Below are 15,698 nucleotides of genomic sequence, written 5' to 3'. Positions count from 1 at the left end.
ATTATAACAGACTGATTAAATTAAAAATTAGCCCGGAAACCATGTAAGATTATCGCGAATGAATGTGGGTAGGCTAATAGTCACACTTTCTGCGACACAAGGTGGCGCTCATGAGTTAAAGTAATGATAATTACTGGAATGTCTACATCTTTCCAGGTCGTGTCTGGTTTTGAGAACTACAGTAGCCTAATTCTATCTTTTCTCAATTTAAAGTGTCTAGTTGATCAAATGTATAATAATTAGGCTATGTTAGGCCTAATAAGTTATAATCATTTATAATTTACTCATATAATTTATAGCATATTTTGGAGGGACATACATAAAGTGCTACTTATAAACACTAGATATGTTATAGGCTAAATCCTGAATATAGCCTATAATTCAGAATATAGGCTATAGGCTAGTTGTACGCATAGCTATAAATAGGCTACCATTAAGATTATCTTTTTGTTAGGTTTATTAATTATTATATATATTTGTCATTGCCAATAATAATTTGATAAATAAATTACCTATTTAATATTAATAAATCCTTTTCTATTTATTTAATAATAAATTATTGGCTAATTCTTCCTGAATATAAATCCTTAAAAAATAAAAAAAATAATGAATCCGTAAAACGTGTAACATATGGAAAAACACAGTAGGCTCATGACGCTCTGTTTTTTTTTCTTATCGTCTTGGAAGTTGCGCAAGCGTCTCGTTCTCTTGTAGTTAAAAGGCACAGGAGCGCATCCAGACGCTCATATTCCACGCGCTCTACCACAGTACGCGCTTCTGCTTCGGAGTAAGACATTCTAGAGACAACTTCTGGAATGAATAAACTGATCTGCCTAGTCTTACTTTCAAGCTTCTGGATCTTTCCCGGTGAAGGATGTAAGTTAACTCAGCTATAGCAATGTTAGACTTACGTGCTTCTTTCAGAGTTTGATTGTTCTACTCAAATGCAGTCTAATCATGCCTTTTCTTTATGAATGTTTCCTGCAGACGACCCTTGCTGTGCACAGCCTTGCCAAAACCAGGGTGTGTGTTTATCTAAGGGTGCTGATGCTTATGAATGTGACTGTACCAGGACAGGATACTATGGTGAAAACTGCACTACCCGTAAGTCTGACCATGGATTGTTTTTATATGGATAAAAATTTGACATAAGAGAAGATGTGTGCACTCAACACTATTTTTTCTTGCCTCACAGCCGAACTTCTCACACTTATCAAATCAACTCTGAAACCGAAGCCAAACATAGTGCATTATATTTTAACGCATTATAAATGGATCTGGGACATCATCAACAACATCTCCTTCCTGAGAGATGCCATAATGAGATATGTCTTGACATGTAAGTTAAATAAAGTCGTTTTGGAGTGGATTCCTAGAACATAATTAAAAAACAAATTCGTATAATAAAACTATTCCTCTTTCTTGTTTTACAGCAAGGTCCCATTTGGTCAACAGTCCACCGACGTACAATGCAGATTATGACTACAAAAGCTGGGAAGCGTATTCTAACTTGTCCTATTACACACGCACCCTTGCCCCATTTCCCAAGAACTGCCCTACGCCCGATCTCCCAAATGCAAAGCAGGTGGTGGAGAAGGTGCTGGTGAGGAAACAGTTCATCCCTGATCCACAGAGGACCAGTCTCATGTTTGCTTTCTTCGCCCAGCATTTCACTCACCAGTTCTTCAAGTCAGACTTTAAAAAAGGACCAGCCTTCACCAAAGCCCTGGGCCATGGAGTAAGTGGCATTCATTAACTATTTTACTTGGGAGAATTTTACATCCCATCCAAAGTCTATAAGGAACAAGGAACTGCAATACAATTTCTAAAGGTTCTCTAACGTTTTAGGTGGATTTGGGGCATATTTATGGAGAGACACTGGAGAGACAACACAAACTTCGTCTATTTAAAGATGGAAAGCTAAAATATCAGGTTTGTGGACATTAAAATGGACAGCACTTCAAATATTTTTTCACCCCAAAATGAAAATTCTGTCATTCACTCATTTCATTCTTTTGCGGAGTCCACACAATAAAAGTCAGTAGGGACCAAAACAAAACTTTGGATCCCATTGACTTTTATTCAAGGCATTCTTCAAAATATCTTCTTTAATGTTGAAGAAAGAAGGTACAGGTTCGGAATGACATGAGGGTTAATAAACGATGGCCGAATTTTTGGTTTTGGGTGAACTATCCCGTTAAAGTATTGCTTGTTGGTTTAAACCTAGTTAATGAAAAATGTATTTGATTCTTAGGTTGTGGATGGGGAGGTGTATCCTCCGTTGGTGAAGGATGTCCAGGTGGAGATGCACTATCCTCCTCACATCCCAGAGGAGCAGAGATTTGCTGTGGGCCATGAGGTCTTTGGTCTGGTTCCAGGTTTGATGATGTATGCCACCATTTGGCTTCGTGAACACAACCGCGTCTGTGATATCATGAAGCAAGAGCATCCCGACTGGGACGACGAGAGAATCTTCCAAACCACTCGTCTCATCCTGATTGGTGAGTCTTGGTCTCATCATCTGAAACCTTCCTGGTCTTAATAACTTCATGCATGGAGGAATTCAATATTCCCGCTTTTTTCTCCCAGGTGAGACCATCAAAATCGTGATCGAGGACTATGTTCAGCACTTGAGTGGCTACCACTTCAAGCTCAAGTTTGACCCAGAGCTTCTCTTCAATGAGCGCTTCCAGTACCAGAACCGCATCTCATCTGAATTCAACACTCTGTATCACTGGCACCCACTGATGCCTGACAGCTTTCAGATCCAGGACCAGGTCTACGGCTACCACCAATTTGTGTTTAACAACTCTATTTTGACCCAACATGGCATCCACAACATGGTGGATTCCTTCACCAAACAGACGGCTGGAAGGGTGAGTTTCAGTATAGACAGAAAGCAAATCAGAGAAGCCTCATGTCGTTCCAAATGGCTTTCTTTCTTCTGTGGAACATAAATGAAGTTATTGGGGTCCAGTTTTGCTTTAGACCCTATGGGCTTTTATTCTTTGGACAAACCGTAGTTCTTCAAGATATCTTTTGTGTTCCACAGTCATACAGTTTTGGAACGACATGAGGGTGAGCAAGAGTTTATTTTTAGTCTTTACTCTGCTGGCTTTGCTAATGTCTATGATTTTTGTGTGAGCAGGTTGCTGGTGGACGTAACCTGCCTGCTGCAGTTCAAGGAGTGGCTGTCAAAGTTCTGGAGCATTCCAGAGAGATGCGCTACCAGTCTTTAAATGCCTACAGGAAACGCTTCAACATGAAGCCCTACTCGTCTTTTGAGGACATGACAGGTAAGATAATTCAAAAATAAAAAAATAAAAAAACTACATAGGTTCAGAAATGGGAACATTTTGAAAAATGCATCTTATTTAATTGTAATGTTATCTGTGTGGTAAAACAGGAGACAAGGAGCTGGCAGCCGAAATGAAGCAGCTGTACGGTCACATAGATGCGGTTGAGCTGTATTCTGGCCTTCTTGTGGAGAAACCCCGACCCAACTCTGTGTTTGGGGAGACTATGGTGGAGATGGGAGCGCCCTACTCTCTCAAAGGCCTCATGGGAAATGCTATTTGTTCTCCTGAATACTGGATGCCTAGCACATTTGGTGGGAAAGTGGGATTTGACATTGTTAACACAGCCTCATTGAAGAATCTGGTGTGCATGAATATCAAGGGACCTTGTCCGATGGTGTCCTTTCAGGTGCCTGATGTGAAATATCAGAGTTCAGAAAACATGAATTCAAGCTCTGTGCACTCCACACAAAATCATATTAACCCAACGGTTGTCTTGAACGAGCGAAGCTCAGAGCTCTAAAAGATTTTGAAGACTTCATTGCCTTCACCATGATACTTGATGTCATATTTGTTATTTATTTGTTTATTTATTTATTTAAGTAATTTATTTCAATATGTATTTATTTCTGGGTTTTTGTATTGTTATTGACATGCAACATGCATTTAAAATTTTTTTTTACATATACTTGAAAGAAAGTCACATGAGCTTTTCCCTTTAGACAGATTTTTATAACAAATAATTAAATGTAGCTGTTTCAAGTGCAACTGTTGCTAATAATGTGTATTTGTTGAATAAAAAAAAATTGATCTTTTATTAATATATGTCTTGTTTCATTTCATTGTCAATTATTCTTATTTACACAGTTACATCTACTCAGCACAATGATCAAGCATTTAGCTTGGAAAAAAAAAGTTTTATATATAATATTTATTTTTGCGATCAACATTTTATTAAACTTAACATAAAATTGTACACATTTCTTTGTTACATAGCAAATAAACATATCCATGTGTACTCAAAAATACAAAAACAATATATTCAAACTATATATAATTGCCAAAGCCTTGAAACTAGAAAATAAAACTGATACATATAACAAAAGAAAATACAATATCATTTATAACGTTGTTGAGACCCAATTACATCGTGTACTACTTCTAAGAGAAGACAGGTGGTTTCAAAAGTACAGCAATAACTTTATCCCAAACATCCAAAGTTGAACTTCGTGCTTTATGAATGATAACCAATGATCTTTCTATAAGAACAATATCTCTAAAGTAATTGTACCATTCTTTTATTGACGGGGGTCCAGGAGAAAACCAAGAATGAATTATAATTTTTTTTGCAGCTGTTAAACCTTTCTTAGAAGCCAAATTAGTACAAATGTTAAATGATGAGTCATCATTGAATAAAAATAAAGTAAGCAATTTAGGGATTGGGAACTCCAAAATGTCCTCAAGAAATACTGCTACTTGAGACCAAAGATTAGAGACATCTGGGCAATCCCAGAAAATATGTAAGTATGTGCCAGCCATATTCAAGTTACATTTTGTACAGTTAGGGGTATCTGTAAGCTTCATTTTTAAAACGTCTGTATGGGGAAAGATAAAACTTCTGAATAAACTTAAAATGAATCAACTGGTGTGCAGGATTCTTTGATGAAAAGAACACATTCTGGCTCTTCACCCAGTCCAGTTCCATGTCCCTCTCCTTAAGGTCATGATTCCATGACTCGATCACTCCCAGAGCTTTATCACATTTTGAATATGTAATATTTATATACAATAAATGTAATCAGAAATTTCTGGGGTTGTGATTGAGAAAAATTACTTTTTAGGACATAGATTAAGAATATAAAGGAAGCATGCAAAAATACAACATATCGGCTGAAAATATTTTCATGTATTATTTCTTGAATTCTTACTTTTGGGGTCACAAAGACTTTTCCAAAATGAAATTATTACTTTTATTTAGCAAGAATGCATTACATTTATTTAAAAGTGACATTTATAATTTCTATTTTAAACACGTCAAATAAATATGAATTTTCAACTGGCTGTTAAAAATTCAGCTTTGCCATCATAGAAATAAATTACATTTAAAATATATTAACATAGCAAACAGCTGTTTTAAATAAGAATAGTATACTAAAATATTACTCTTTTTACTGTATTTTGATCAAATATTACAGACTTCAAACTGATTTTAAAAATCTTTCTGACCCCAAACTGAACAGCATTGTATTTAAAAATGTCCTACAAATTTTGTCCAACCTCAAAAACTGGACAACAAAATTGATTTTATTTATGTGTATAATAAAACATATGTATTGTTTATTTATGAGACTTACGTGCATTCTGCTGAAAACAGATTATCCTAAAATAATTGTTTTACTGTTCTCTGATTCTTTGGATTGTGCTGTAATATAAGTTATGATGCAATATTCACTGTGTACTTGGCCCTGCAATTTCTGTAACTGCTAAACTTCTCTTTCGTGACTTTACTAAAAGACTTCCAAGTGAAACTACTGAACTTGGTGAACTTTCAAAAGCAGTATGTCTGCCAAAAACGAGGCTGCAAAAAAAAAAAAAAAAAAACCCCAAAATACTCAGTGAAAGCTCTTGAGCCGATAGTGATTCAGTAGATCCAACTTCCTCATGATTTTACATGATGTGATGTATACTGACTGAAATGAACCCAGACAAAATAACACCACTGCATTGACCTGAGTCAACATACACTGTCAAGCTCCATAATAATCAAGCTGGAAAAATACACAGCAAGCTGTGCACAGTGACGTGCGGGAATGTGTCTCTTTTGTAGTGGGGCAGGAAAATTTAGCCGTGGCGAATGTTCTGGGAAAGTGATTTAGTGCCTAGAACGTGCTAACTGGAAGATAAAATTAGGGAGAAGAGCGTACTTTTCCCAGACAACAGGCGAAGTTCAAATGCAGAAGATTGCAGGTTCTCTGCATTGAGGAAAGATTTATTTTTAACATGCAGATTAAGCATATAAAGCAAGTGTGCAAAAATACAGTGGTTAGTTTAGGGTATCTAAATGTAGAATATTGACTTCCCTAATGAAAAATAAATATACTAATATATTCGAAATACGTTTATTTCATTCTAAGTACTAGCCTACATACATTTACATATTTATGTACTTAATAAAAATACCCTGCATTTGTACTTTTAGTCTACTAAACTGGTAACTAATTTTGTACCTAATGCACTTTAATTGTGTGGAAGTAGTGCTGAAGTCCAACTAAAGATTTACTGAAGTATATTTGATTGTGCTAAAGTGGAACTATTGCAAGTATGCATTTAAAGACTGATATTATACAGAGATCATGCAATCCTTATTAATAGTGACTTATATTTATGGATAAAAAAGAAGCAAAGGCAGAAACATATTGGCTCATTGCACTGCAATAAAGGTGTGTCTGACAACCATAAACTAAAAGAATTAAATGTTGTAAATCAAAGAAATTAATTGGAGAAACTGGGTTATTGTGCTGAGACAGTTCTTTGGGTGTTGCATGGGAACTTGTAAAGGCTGTACAAGCACCAACATGCCAAAGAAAACCAGCTGAAAAATGTCTTGTTCACTGGTGTGGTGAGTCAAATTATCTAACTGACAGAGGAAAGTGAAATGGATGTTTAGTCTAGGTTAAAGGAAGAGCAGAAATCACAAAGGCTTGGATTTATGCTGCTCAACACACACAAAGGTCAAAAGGGGTTGCAAATGGGTTACGAAACTCACATGCTCACTTGCACGTGTGTTGTATAAGAGAGAGGAAAGAGCTGGAAACTGGCTGGCATGAAAACTAAAGTTGGCCAGCCCTAATTAAAAAAACAAACAAAAAAACACTTGGCTCAGGACTTAGCTTAGCAACTAGTCTCCAGTGTGTTTATTTATGTAACTAAATAAAAAAGTAATTAAAGGGATAGTTCGCCCATAAACTAAAATTCTGTCATCATTTACTCATCCTCAACCTGTTTAAAGCTTGTGTTTCTTGAGCTTCTTTCCTCTGTGGAACATAAAAGAAGCTCAACTTTCATAGTATGGAAAAAATACTATGGAAGTCATTGGGGACCAGCAACTGTTTGGTTTTGTGTTCCGCAGAAGAAAGAAATTCCTGCCGATCTGGAACAGATTGAGGTTGAGAAAATGATGGAAGAATTTTCATTTTTGAGTGAACTACCCCTTTAAACTGATGTTCAGTCCAGACTGAATGAGAAGAGGACTGTCTCTTGTCCTGTTGTGAAGACAGGTTAGACAATGCACTGCTGGACAAATTCAGACAGTGATGATCAACTATTGTAACACTTTAGTTTAGGGACCAATTCTCACTTGAAGTAGTTGCGATTGCTTATTAGCATGCACATTTCTAGCATATTGGATGTTTATTAGCACTCATAAAGCACATATTAATGTCTTATTCTGCATGATCCTATTTTAGATCCCCTATACTCACCTAAACATAACAACTACCTTACCAACTATTAATAAGCAACAAATTAGGAGTTTACTGATGCAAAAGTCATAGTTAACGATTAGTTAATAGAGAGAATTGGTCTCCAAACTAAAGTGTGACCTCAACTATTAACATATCGATATCAAACTATTTAATTACTAAGGAGGCTGCTCCTATCATCTTGAGCAGTAGTTCTCAGTCTTTTTGAGACTAAGTCACCCCATTGGCCCCGTGACTTTTACAGTTATTTTACTGAATAAAAGTTGAAGATTTAAAAAAAATAATAATTTCTACCTGATAAATTATTTTAGAGTTTGGAAAATGTGTATATATAAATCTACAAAAAAGTTAGGAGAATTTATTAACTGACATGACTTTTCAAGGTCTAGAAAAATGGAAAAAATGAATTTTATAATATACTGTCATTTTTCTTAAAAGGAAAAAACAAACAAACAGCTGTTGAGGGGTGAATTAAAAAGAGACATCTTTATTTTTAGTTGTTAATGCTTGTTTTGTCCTATATATATATATATATATATATATACACACACACACACACACACACACACACACACATACATACATACAGTATATATATATATATATATATATATATATATATATATATATATATATACACCGTATGAAACCTAATTCATATATGTAATTATATTTAATATATAATTATTATGAGATATTTTCAAAATGGAAATTCTATCATTAATTACTCAGTTAATAAAATCATTATTTTACTTTTCTTTGCACACAAAAAGTATTCTCGTAACTTTGTAAAATTACTACCTTTCTGGGCCTTGATCGTAGTAGTCGGTAGTTGCGTTGCTGTCTATGGCGGGTCAGAAAGCTCTTGAATTTCATCAAAAAATATCTTAATTTGTGTACCGAAGATGAATGAAGGTCTTATGGGTTTGGAACGACATGAGGGTGAATAATTAATGACAGAATTTTCATTTTTGGGTGAACTATCCCTTTAAACTTTAATCATAAAGAATTTTGCTTAGCATTTCAAACCAACTTTAAACTGCTATTACAACATCATAAAGCCTTTGGAGCTTCTAACAAAAAAATGGATAAACTGGTGATACAGCCATAAACATGTTGACACTTTGATTTACACAGCAGGATTTTGATCCATGGCAACACAGCAACATACACATACACCCCCAGACGTTCACATTTACATGTAAACAAATTCTAGTTTAGACACATTTCACCTGAAACCCACTCAAGTATAAAGTACATTGATATGAGACCACAACACATATGACAAATCGATGATTAATGTGCCACAGAATTGATACATGCAGTGACAGTGTTGTCATTATCACACACAGATCATCTAGATCATAGATTTCAACATTATCATCACTCACTACACGGCTGTGATTGTGTAAAGTGTCACAGGTGAAAATGTACACGTCATTTATTTTTGTACCGGCATCACTGGACAACAACTATGACAAACTCATGATTAATGCTATATAAAATATCAATACAAGATTTGACAGTTCTGGCATACATTCATTTAGTATTTAACATGTAGGATGACATTAACATACACTGTTACACCCCCCCCCCCCAAATATGTCTGTGATATCTCAATTTCTACATAGGTTTCAGTTCACCAGCAGGTTTCATCTGATAATGAGATGATTATCAGTCACTGAATGAGGTCAGATAATGACAACAGACTAGACAGCTTTTTCAACATAAAGCATTACGCAATATATTTTTTTAAACAGCTATTAGAAACATTGAAGGTCATAAAAGTTCATATTTAAAGTAGCGAAACACTGTTTATAAACTAAATATACAGAGTGACTCAAAACAAAATGAAGCGGTCAAAGACCTTTTGCACCTGTGTACACATCTCATATCTGTTTATATACATGAACTGAATGAACTGAAAACAGTTACAATATCATATAATTAAGAATTAGATAGTGAACAGCTCTTTTTCAGTTACTTTTCAGTCTCCATTCTCAGTTCATTATGGTCATTTCTGGTCTGAGTCATAAAAAATGTCTCTATCCAGTATGTTTCAAATATTTGAGATGTTTAAACGTCTGAAGTAAAGCAGACACAGTGGTCGGGTGAGTGGGAGTGACCGGATCTTGACCGGATGTGTTGTACTTTTAAGGTTAGAAGTTAAGTATTATCAATTCTCTTCAGCTCACAACCGCCACATTTTTAAAATCTCTTAGGCAAGGCCTGTTGCTAAGGACACAGGTCTGTTTATTTGTTTTGAGCGGGGTGTAAAACTCAAGATTTCTTCCGCCGATGATATCAGCTCATACTGCTAATGTTCAGCTCAAAGTGATGTCAACATCATTGACAAACATCCAAGTGGAATATTGTTTCTGGGAATATCACAAATCTTCTTTATTGCACCGACTGTTTTCTCTGCTTCTCCTGTAAAGAAAACAAAACGAATCATCCTCAAACGCATTTCTCCCACTGACTCAGTTTGATGTAAACCGGATTCTAGCCGTTTTAATAACTGTACTTGCTGGCTTTGTAATGACAGCAAAGCCATATTCAAACAAAAAAGCTGCAGAAGACAGAATGATTCACTAAACCTGATGGTCTGTGCGTGTGGAGCAGGAATTTCTGAAGTGGGGTTTTGTCTCTGTCTACGCATTTCAGGGTTGACGCTTTGCCTAGATGCACACCAGACATCTGGCACAAGACTGGTAATGGAAAATGTCTGTGATTGAAAGAGATGGCAAGTGAGAGTTTAGACCACCTCTGTAGAGGGGATGATTATGCACAGCCATCATATGACAAAGTAGTCTAAGTTGTCAAAACAGAAAAAAAAGTCAAGAGGAAAAATCAGACTAATTCCAAACTGTATTTTTTGAGCCATTTAAGTTAAAAGTTCACCCAAAAATGAAGTTTTGTGAAAATTTACCCTTAGGCCATAGAAGATGAGTTTGCTTCTTGATCTTAAATGATTTGGAGAAATTTAGCATTACATCATTTACTCACCAATGGATCCTTTGAAGTGAATGGGTGCCGTCAGAATGAGATACTCTCTGGTATTTTGGCCAGAAGCGACCATTCAAAGTTAAAATGCCTTAATGATGGATTTGTTTCTTACAAACATGCAGCTTTTCACTTTGTTAATTTGCCTGGAGTCGTGTGGATTACTTGTGGATGTTTTTATCAGCTGTTTAAGCTCTCATTTTGACGGCACCCATTCGCTGCAGAGGGGAGCAGGTGATGTTATGCTACATTTTTCCAAATCTGTTCAAACTTGTCTTGGGTGGCCTGAGGATGAGTAATTTGTCAAATTTTCATTTTTGGGTGAACTATTATTTATTTAGCAGTTTTCTGTAAGCAGTATGCAGGTCATTCCAAATTAATGTAAACTAACAAATCGCTTCAGGAAGCAGCCATTGGTAAAGGGTAAATAAAATGGCCATCTCCTGTATGTAATTTTGGCGTCTATAATTATGCTGTATTTTGTCATGTCATTCTTATTTTCACGGTTCAGAAATAAAATGTTACAAATATGCCATCGCTATATGAGCTCGTATTCTTTGAGGAAGTAATCAGATCTGATCTGCATATGAACTTTAAGGGATAACAGTGTTAGTATGCCAGTATACGCTAATGAAGGAGTAGCAGACAAGTAGACACCACTAGCTGAACATATTATATAAGAGAGTTGCTCATGTAGTGGTTCTTACGACATTTCTGAGAAATCTCTGGTCATGATCCAACAAGTGTAAAAGAAATTAGAGCAATAATAGAGGAACCGAGTCCAGAACCACCTACATCTTGTTTTCTCTGGCTGTGAGTTTCCATGCTGTAGGCTGGCAGAAAGACAACAAAGATATTAGGCAAAGCAAGGAAAGGCAAGATTATTTATATAGCACATTTCACACACAGTGGTAATTCAAAGTGCTTTACATAAAAGGAAGTAAAATAGTAAAATAATAATCACAACAATAAAAACAAGGAATTTAAAAACAAACATTCTCAAGCTTTGTTCAAACTCTTCCGCACTAAGTGAAAAAACCTTCCAAAACGCCTAACTACTCCACTACTTCACCCCCCACTTACTTTGACCATCATGAACCAAACAAATAGAACTCAGAGGTCCAACTTTCAACTGATTAACCAACACACTTGTCTTTCTTTGCCCACATTCTCTTTACCACCACAGCACTTACTTTAGCCTTCTGTTGAAACTTTTAAAATGATATAAAAATTTATTTAAAATGAATTTAAAACAGTTAAGAATAGAAAATGTGTCACGATACGCTGGAGTAAGGGGACGAGGAGATGAGGAACTCTTCAACAAAACTTTCAAAAAGTCTTTTAATGATACAATAGTTGGAACACAGGGAACGTAGGAGACATAAAATGACATATAACAGCGAACCAAGGAGTAATTCATCAAAAACCATGGAAGCTAATAGACTCTCAACGAGGACAGGAAAAGGAAAACCCAAATAAGGACATGAAGAAACATCCAGAATCCTGGCAGCAGCGTTCTGGATGAGCTGCAGCTGTCTAATGGTCTCCTTGAGAAGGCTGGTGAGGAGACCATTACAATCATCCACCCTGCTGGTGATAAAGGCATGAACAAGTTTCTCCAAGTCTTGACTGGAAACAAAACATCTAATTCTTGCAATGTTTTTGAGATGATAGTATGCTGATTTAGTTACTGCTCTGACATGACTATGAAACTAAGGCCTGTCTCCAGAATCACCCCAAGATTTTTGACTTGATTTTTAGTTGTTTGACCCCTAGAGTCAAGGTATGCATTCACCTTGAGAACTTCATCTTTGTTTCCAAATGCAATGACTACAGTTTTCTCCTTGTTTAACTGTGGCACATCCAACTGTTAATTTCATCAATGCATTGAAAGAAATTAAAGATATTAAACTGATTCCACTACCTCACAATCAGAGCTTTGTATTCATACTCGCTGTCTCTACCAAGTCGTGCTGCATTTTTTAAAATTTGCATTGCTGCAAAGAATTTCAGTGTTGCTTAGCATCTTTCAGGAAATTAAATTGACTGCACTAGCATCCTAATGGAAGCCATGTTGGCTCAGATATGAGCTGGTTATATAATCACACACATTCATGCACAGACACACAACACCTGCTTGTTCACATTTATTTTTTCACCCTGGCTATGCAATATTTTCCAAACTCTGTTTCTATGGCAAGCTTATGTCCAACAGAAAATAATAACAGACAACCAGGCATGTTCACACCTGATTCTTGGATTTTCTTTGACAGCACCCAGACAGAGGCGTTAATTGTCTAATGGCAATTAATACTCAGCTGTTATAAAACATGCTAGATGGATTCAACAAGAACAAGATTTGATTCTTCCAAAATCTGTATCTCAGACATGCTCACAGAAAGTTAACTGGCACAGAAATAGAGTTATTTCAATTCCTTCTTGTGAAACAGGAGTTTTTAGAAGCAACACTTTTGGCACATAACAGTGAACTGGATCAATTTCTTAATCCCCACACAAGGAAGAAAATAATCTCCAATGAGCAGTATAAATCTGTTGAGTTGAAGGAGCTCTAGCATTACCAATAGTATGGATTACCGCTGGCTCACAATCCACTAACAGTGAACTGGACTCAGTGGCCAAACCCAAAGCTAAAGACGAGCCCGATCCAGATGCCAAACACACCCATTCAGCTGAGAGAGGAGATCCTATGTGATGGGAAGCTCCCATGGTTCGCCCTGTTCCTGGCCTAGAAGAAGAGGAAACCATGGCCTGACTGGCCATCGAGGCGCCACCAGAAGCGCTCTGTGTATTAATATTAAAAGAAATATTCTGTGCAATGTCTTCCATAACAGTGGAAAAGGTGGGAATGAGTACAACAGGAAATTCGGACAATCGTGGACTAACGCATCCTGACCCAATGGACTGGACTGGACCCAATGGAGTGGTCACCTCTGAGACAAGCAAGTCAACCTCTGCCTTTCCAAACCGCTGCCAAATCAGCTGTACTACCTCCAAGTGAAGTCTCCATTCCCCCGGAGGTAGCAGACTCTGAACTGGTATGCTTGACCCTGAAAGCTGAATCTTAGGAACTTCCTGTGGTGGAGAGCAATGGGGACACAAAAGTATGCATCCACACTTACAAAGCAGACTCCTTCCATCACAGAGCGAAGAACTTTGACTGTGCATAACATACAAAAAGGAAAAACATTTATTGTACTCTCAGGGCACGTTTCCAGGATCATATACATTTAATTTTGATGTGTTAAGGCATTGTCAAGGTACATCCTCACTTCCTGTTTGGCATCTTTACTATCCAGTTTGAAATATTTAAAAATCTTTTAATTACTTTTGACTGTATGCACTGTAAAAAAAAATCTAAAGTTGATAAAACTTAAAAGTTTAAGGCAACCAGCTTCAGGAGATTTTTGAGTTTTCTCAACTTGCTGTTTTCAGTTTATACAACAAAAATCTGAGAAAACTAAAAAATACCCTACAAAAACAAGCTGAGAAAACTAAAAAAATCTCCTGAAGCTGGGGTCATCAGATGCAAAATGCACTTTTACATGTTGTTTGAACATTAATGTGTGTTGGCAGTGTGTGTACACAACCACCCTATAATGATAAAAATCCACCCAGTGCTTTTTTTTTTTAATCTACTAAAATCATTACCCCTTTCTTAAACCAAGACATTCTCAGCTTCTTGTCTATGTGACGTCACACAGACCCAGGCCCTCCCACAATAGTTGATCGACACTAGCTTTGAGTGAGCTGTCAACAGTCCAACCGCCATTGTTTCACCGCTGGAGCAGATGTAGACAAGAATGACTCCACAGAGATTGAAGTGTTTTGTTGTTGGATGTAATAATGAACATAGCAGTCGTCATTTACTCCTGACATCTGAGCCGCTGAAGACGCAGAGGTTTACGTTTGTTTTTGAAGGGAATGCGCCCCCAATCTACCTAAATGCGTTTATGTTTGTGTAAATCATTTGTGATCCATCTTCACCTACAGAAGAAGTGAGTAAAGGTTTTTTTTTTTTTTTTTTTATGAATCTTTGCAAATCGCCTATCCTAATAACTTCCTAATGAGCAAGTTTCACGATGAATGTGGCTAAAGTTTGAATGTGGGCGGGGTGAGCAGAGCTCATTTGCATTTAAAGCGACATGCAAGAAAACGGCTTGCTCTGAAAAGAGCTGTTTTTGACAGGGTAAAAAGGGTGTTGTTTTACACTACCATTGAGAAATTTTAACCAAAGTATGTTATAGACTTTTCATTAAGACCCTGAAGAATCATATCAACTTGTGGAAAATGGGCATCCGATGACCCCTTTAAAAATGAAAGTTTTCTCAACTTTGGATTTTTCACAGTGTGTTCTGAAGATCCTAATCAGTGACCTATATTTCACAAAATAAACAATAAGCTTGTTTTTTTTTGTTTGTTGCCATTTTCACTTTAAAAAAAACCCCATTTACTTCATGTAAAATTAACAAGGGAATAGAGTCGTACGTAAGTAAACATTCCTGACGGGTGAAGCTTCAACAATCCAGCACAATCCAGTGCTGAGGTCTGTTTTAGACGGTAATTTCCGTTGCAGATTATGATAAAACCATATGAGGTCAGCATGGGAAACACTCATGTGTTGTGGCTTCAGTGAAGAGTGAGTTTTCCCTGGTGTATCTGTTGTAAGAGTGGAGATTCACGCTTCCTCAAAACTTTCACTTCTTACACAACAGGCTGGCTGACTCCTTTAGCTGTGCCGTGCCGTGCCAGGTCCTGCCGCACAACTGGGGGGAGGGTGGCACTTTCATTTCAGAAAGGTCAGATTTAGGTGAACGTGAATACTAGCCTATCATTCAAAAATTTGGGGTAATGTTTTTAAAAAAGTCTCCTATGTTTACCAAGCCTGTATTTATTTGTT

At 36.6% G+C, this 15,698-nt stretch overlaps 1 protein-coding gene across 1 annotated transcript; it reads left to right on the top strand.

The window, feature by feature from the left end:
* The first annotated feature begins 728 nt into the window (after positions 1-728).
* On the top strand, positions 729-4,119 carry ptgs2a (prostaglandin-endoperoxide synthase 2a). The gene is made up of 9 exons (XM_058751990.1): positions 729-876; positions 988-1,104; positions 1,196-1,339; positions 1,434-1,738; positions 1,849-1,932; positions 2,255-2,501; positions 2,590-2,876; positions 3,149-3,296; positions 3,407-4,119. The coding sequence occupies exons 1-9, from the start codon at positions 816-818 to the stop codon at positions 3,817-3,819; spliced, it is 1,806 nt and encodes a 601-aa protein (XP_058607973.1). The 5' UTR covers positions 729-815; the 3' UTR covers positions 3,820-4,119.
* The last annotated feature ends 11,579 nt before the right edge of the window (positions 4,120-15,698 follow it).

Source organism: Onychostoma macrolepis, chromosome 02, assembly GCF_012432095.1.
Source record: "Onychostoma macrolepis isolate SWU-2019 chromosome 02, ASM1243209v1, whole genome shotgun sequence".
NCBI lineage: Eukaryota > Metazoa > Chordata > Actinopteri > Cypriniformes > Cyprinidae > Onychostoma > Onychostoma macrolepis.
The sequence above is the reverse complement of the archived record's forward strand: the minus strand, read 5'-3'. Positions and strand labels throughout refer to the sequence as shown.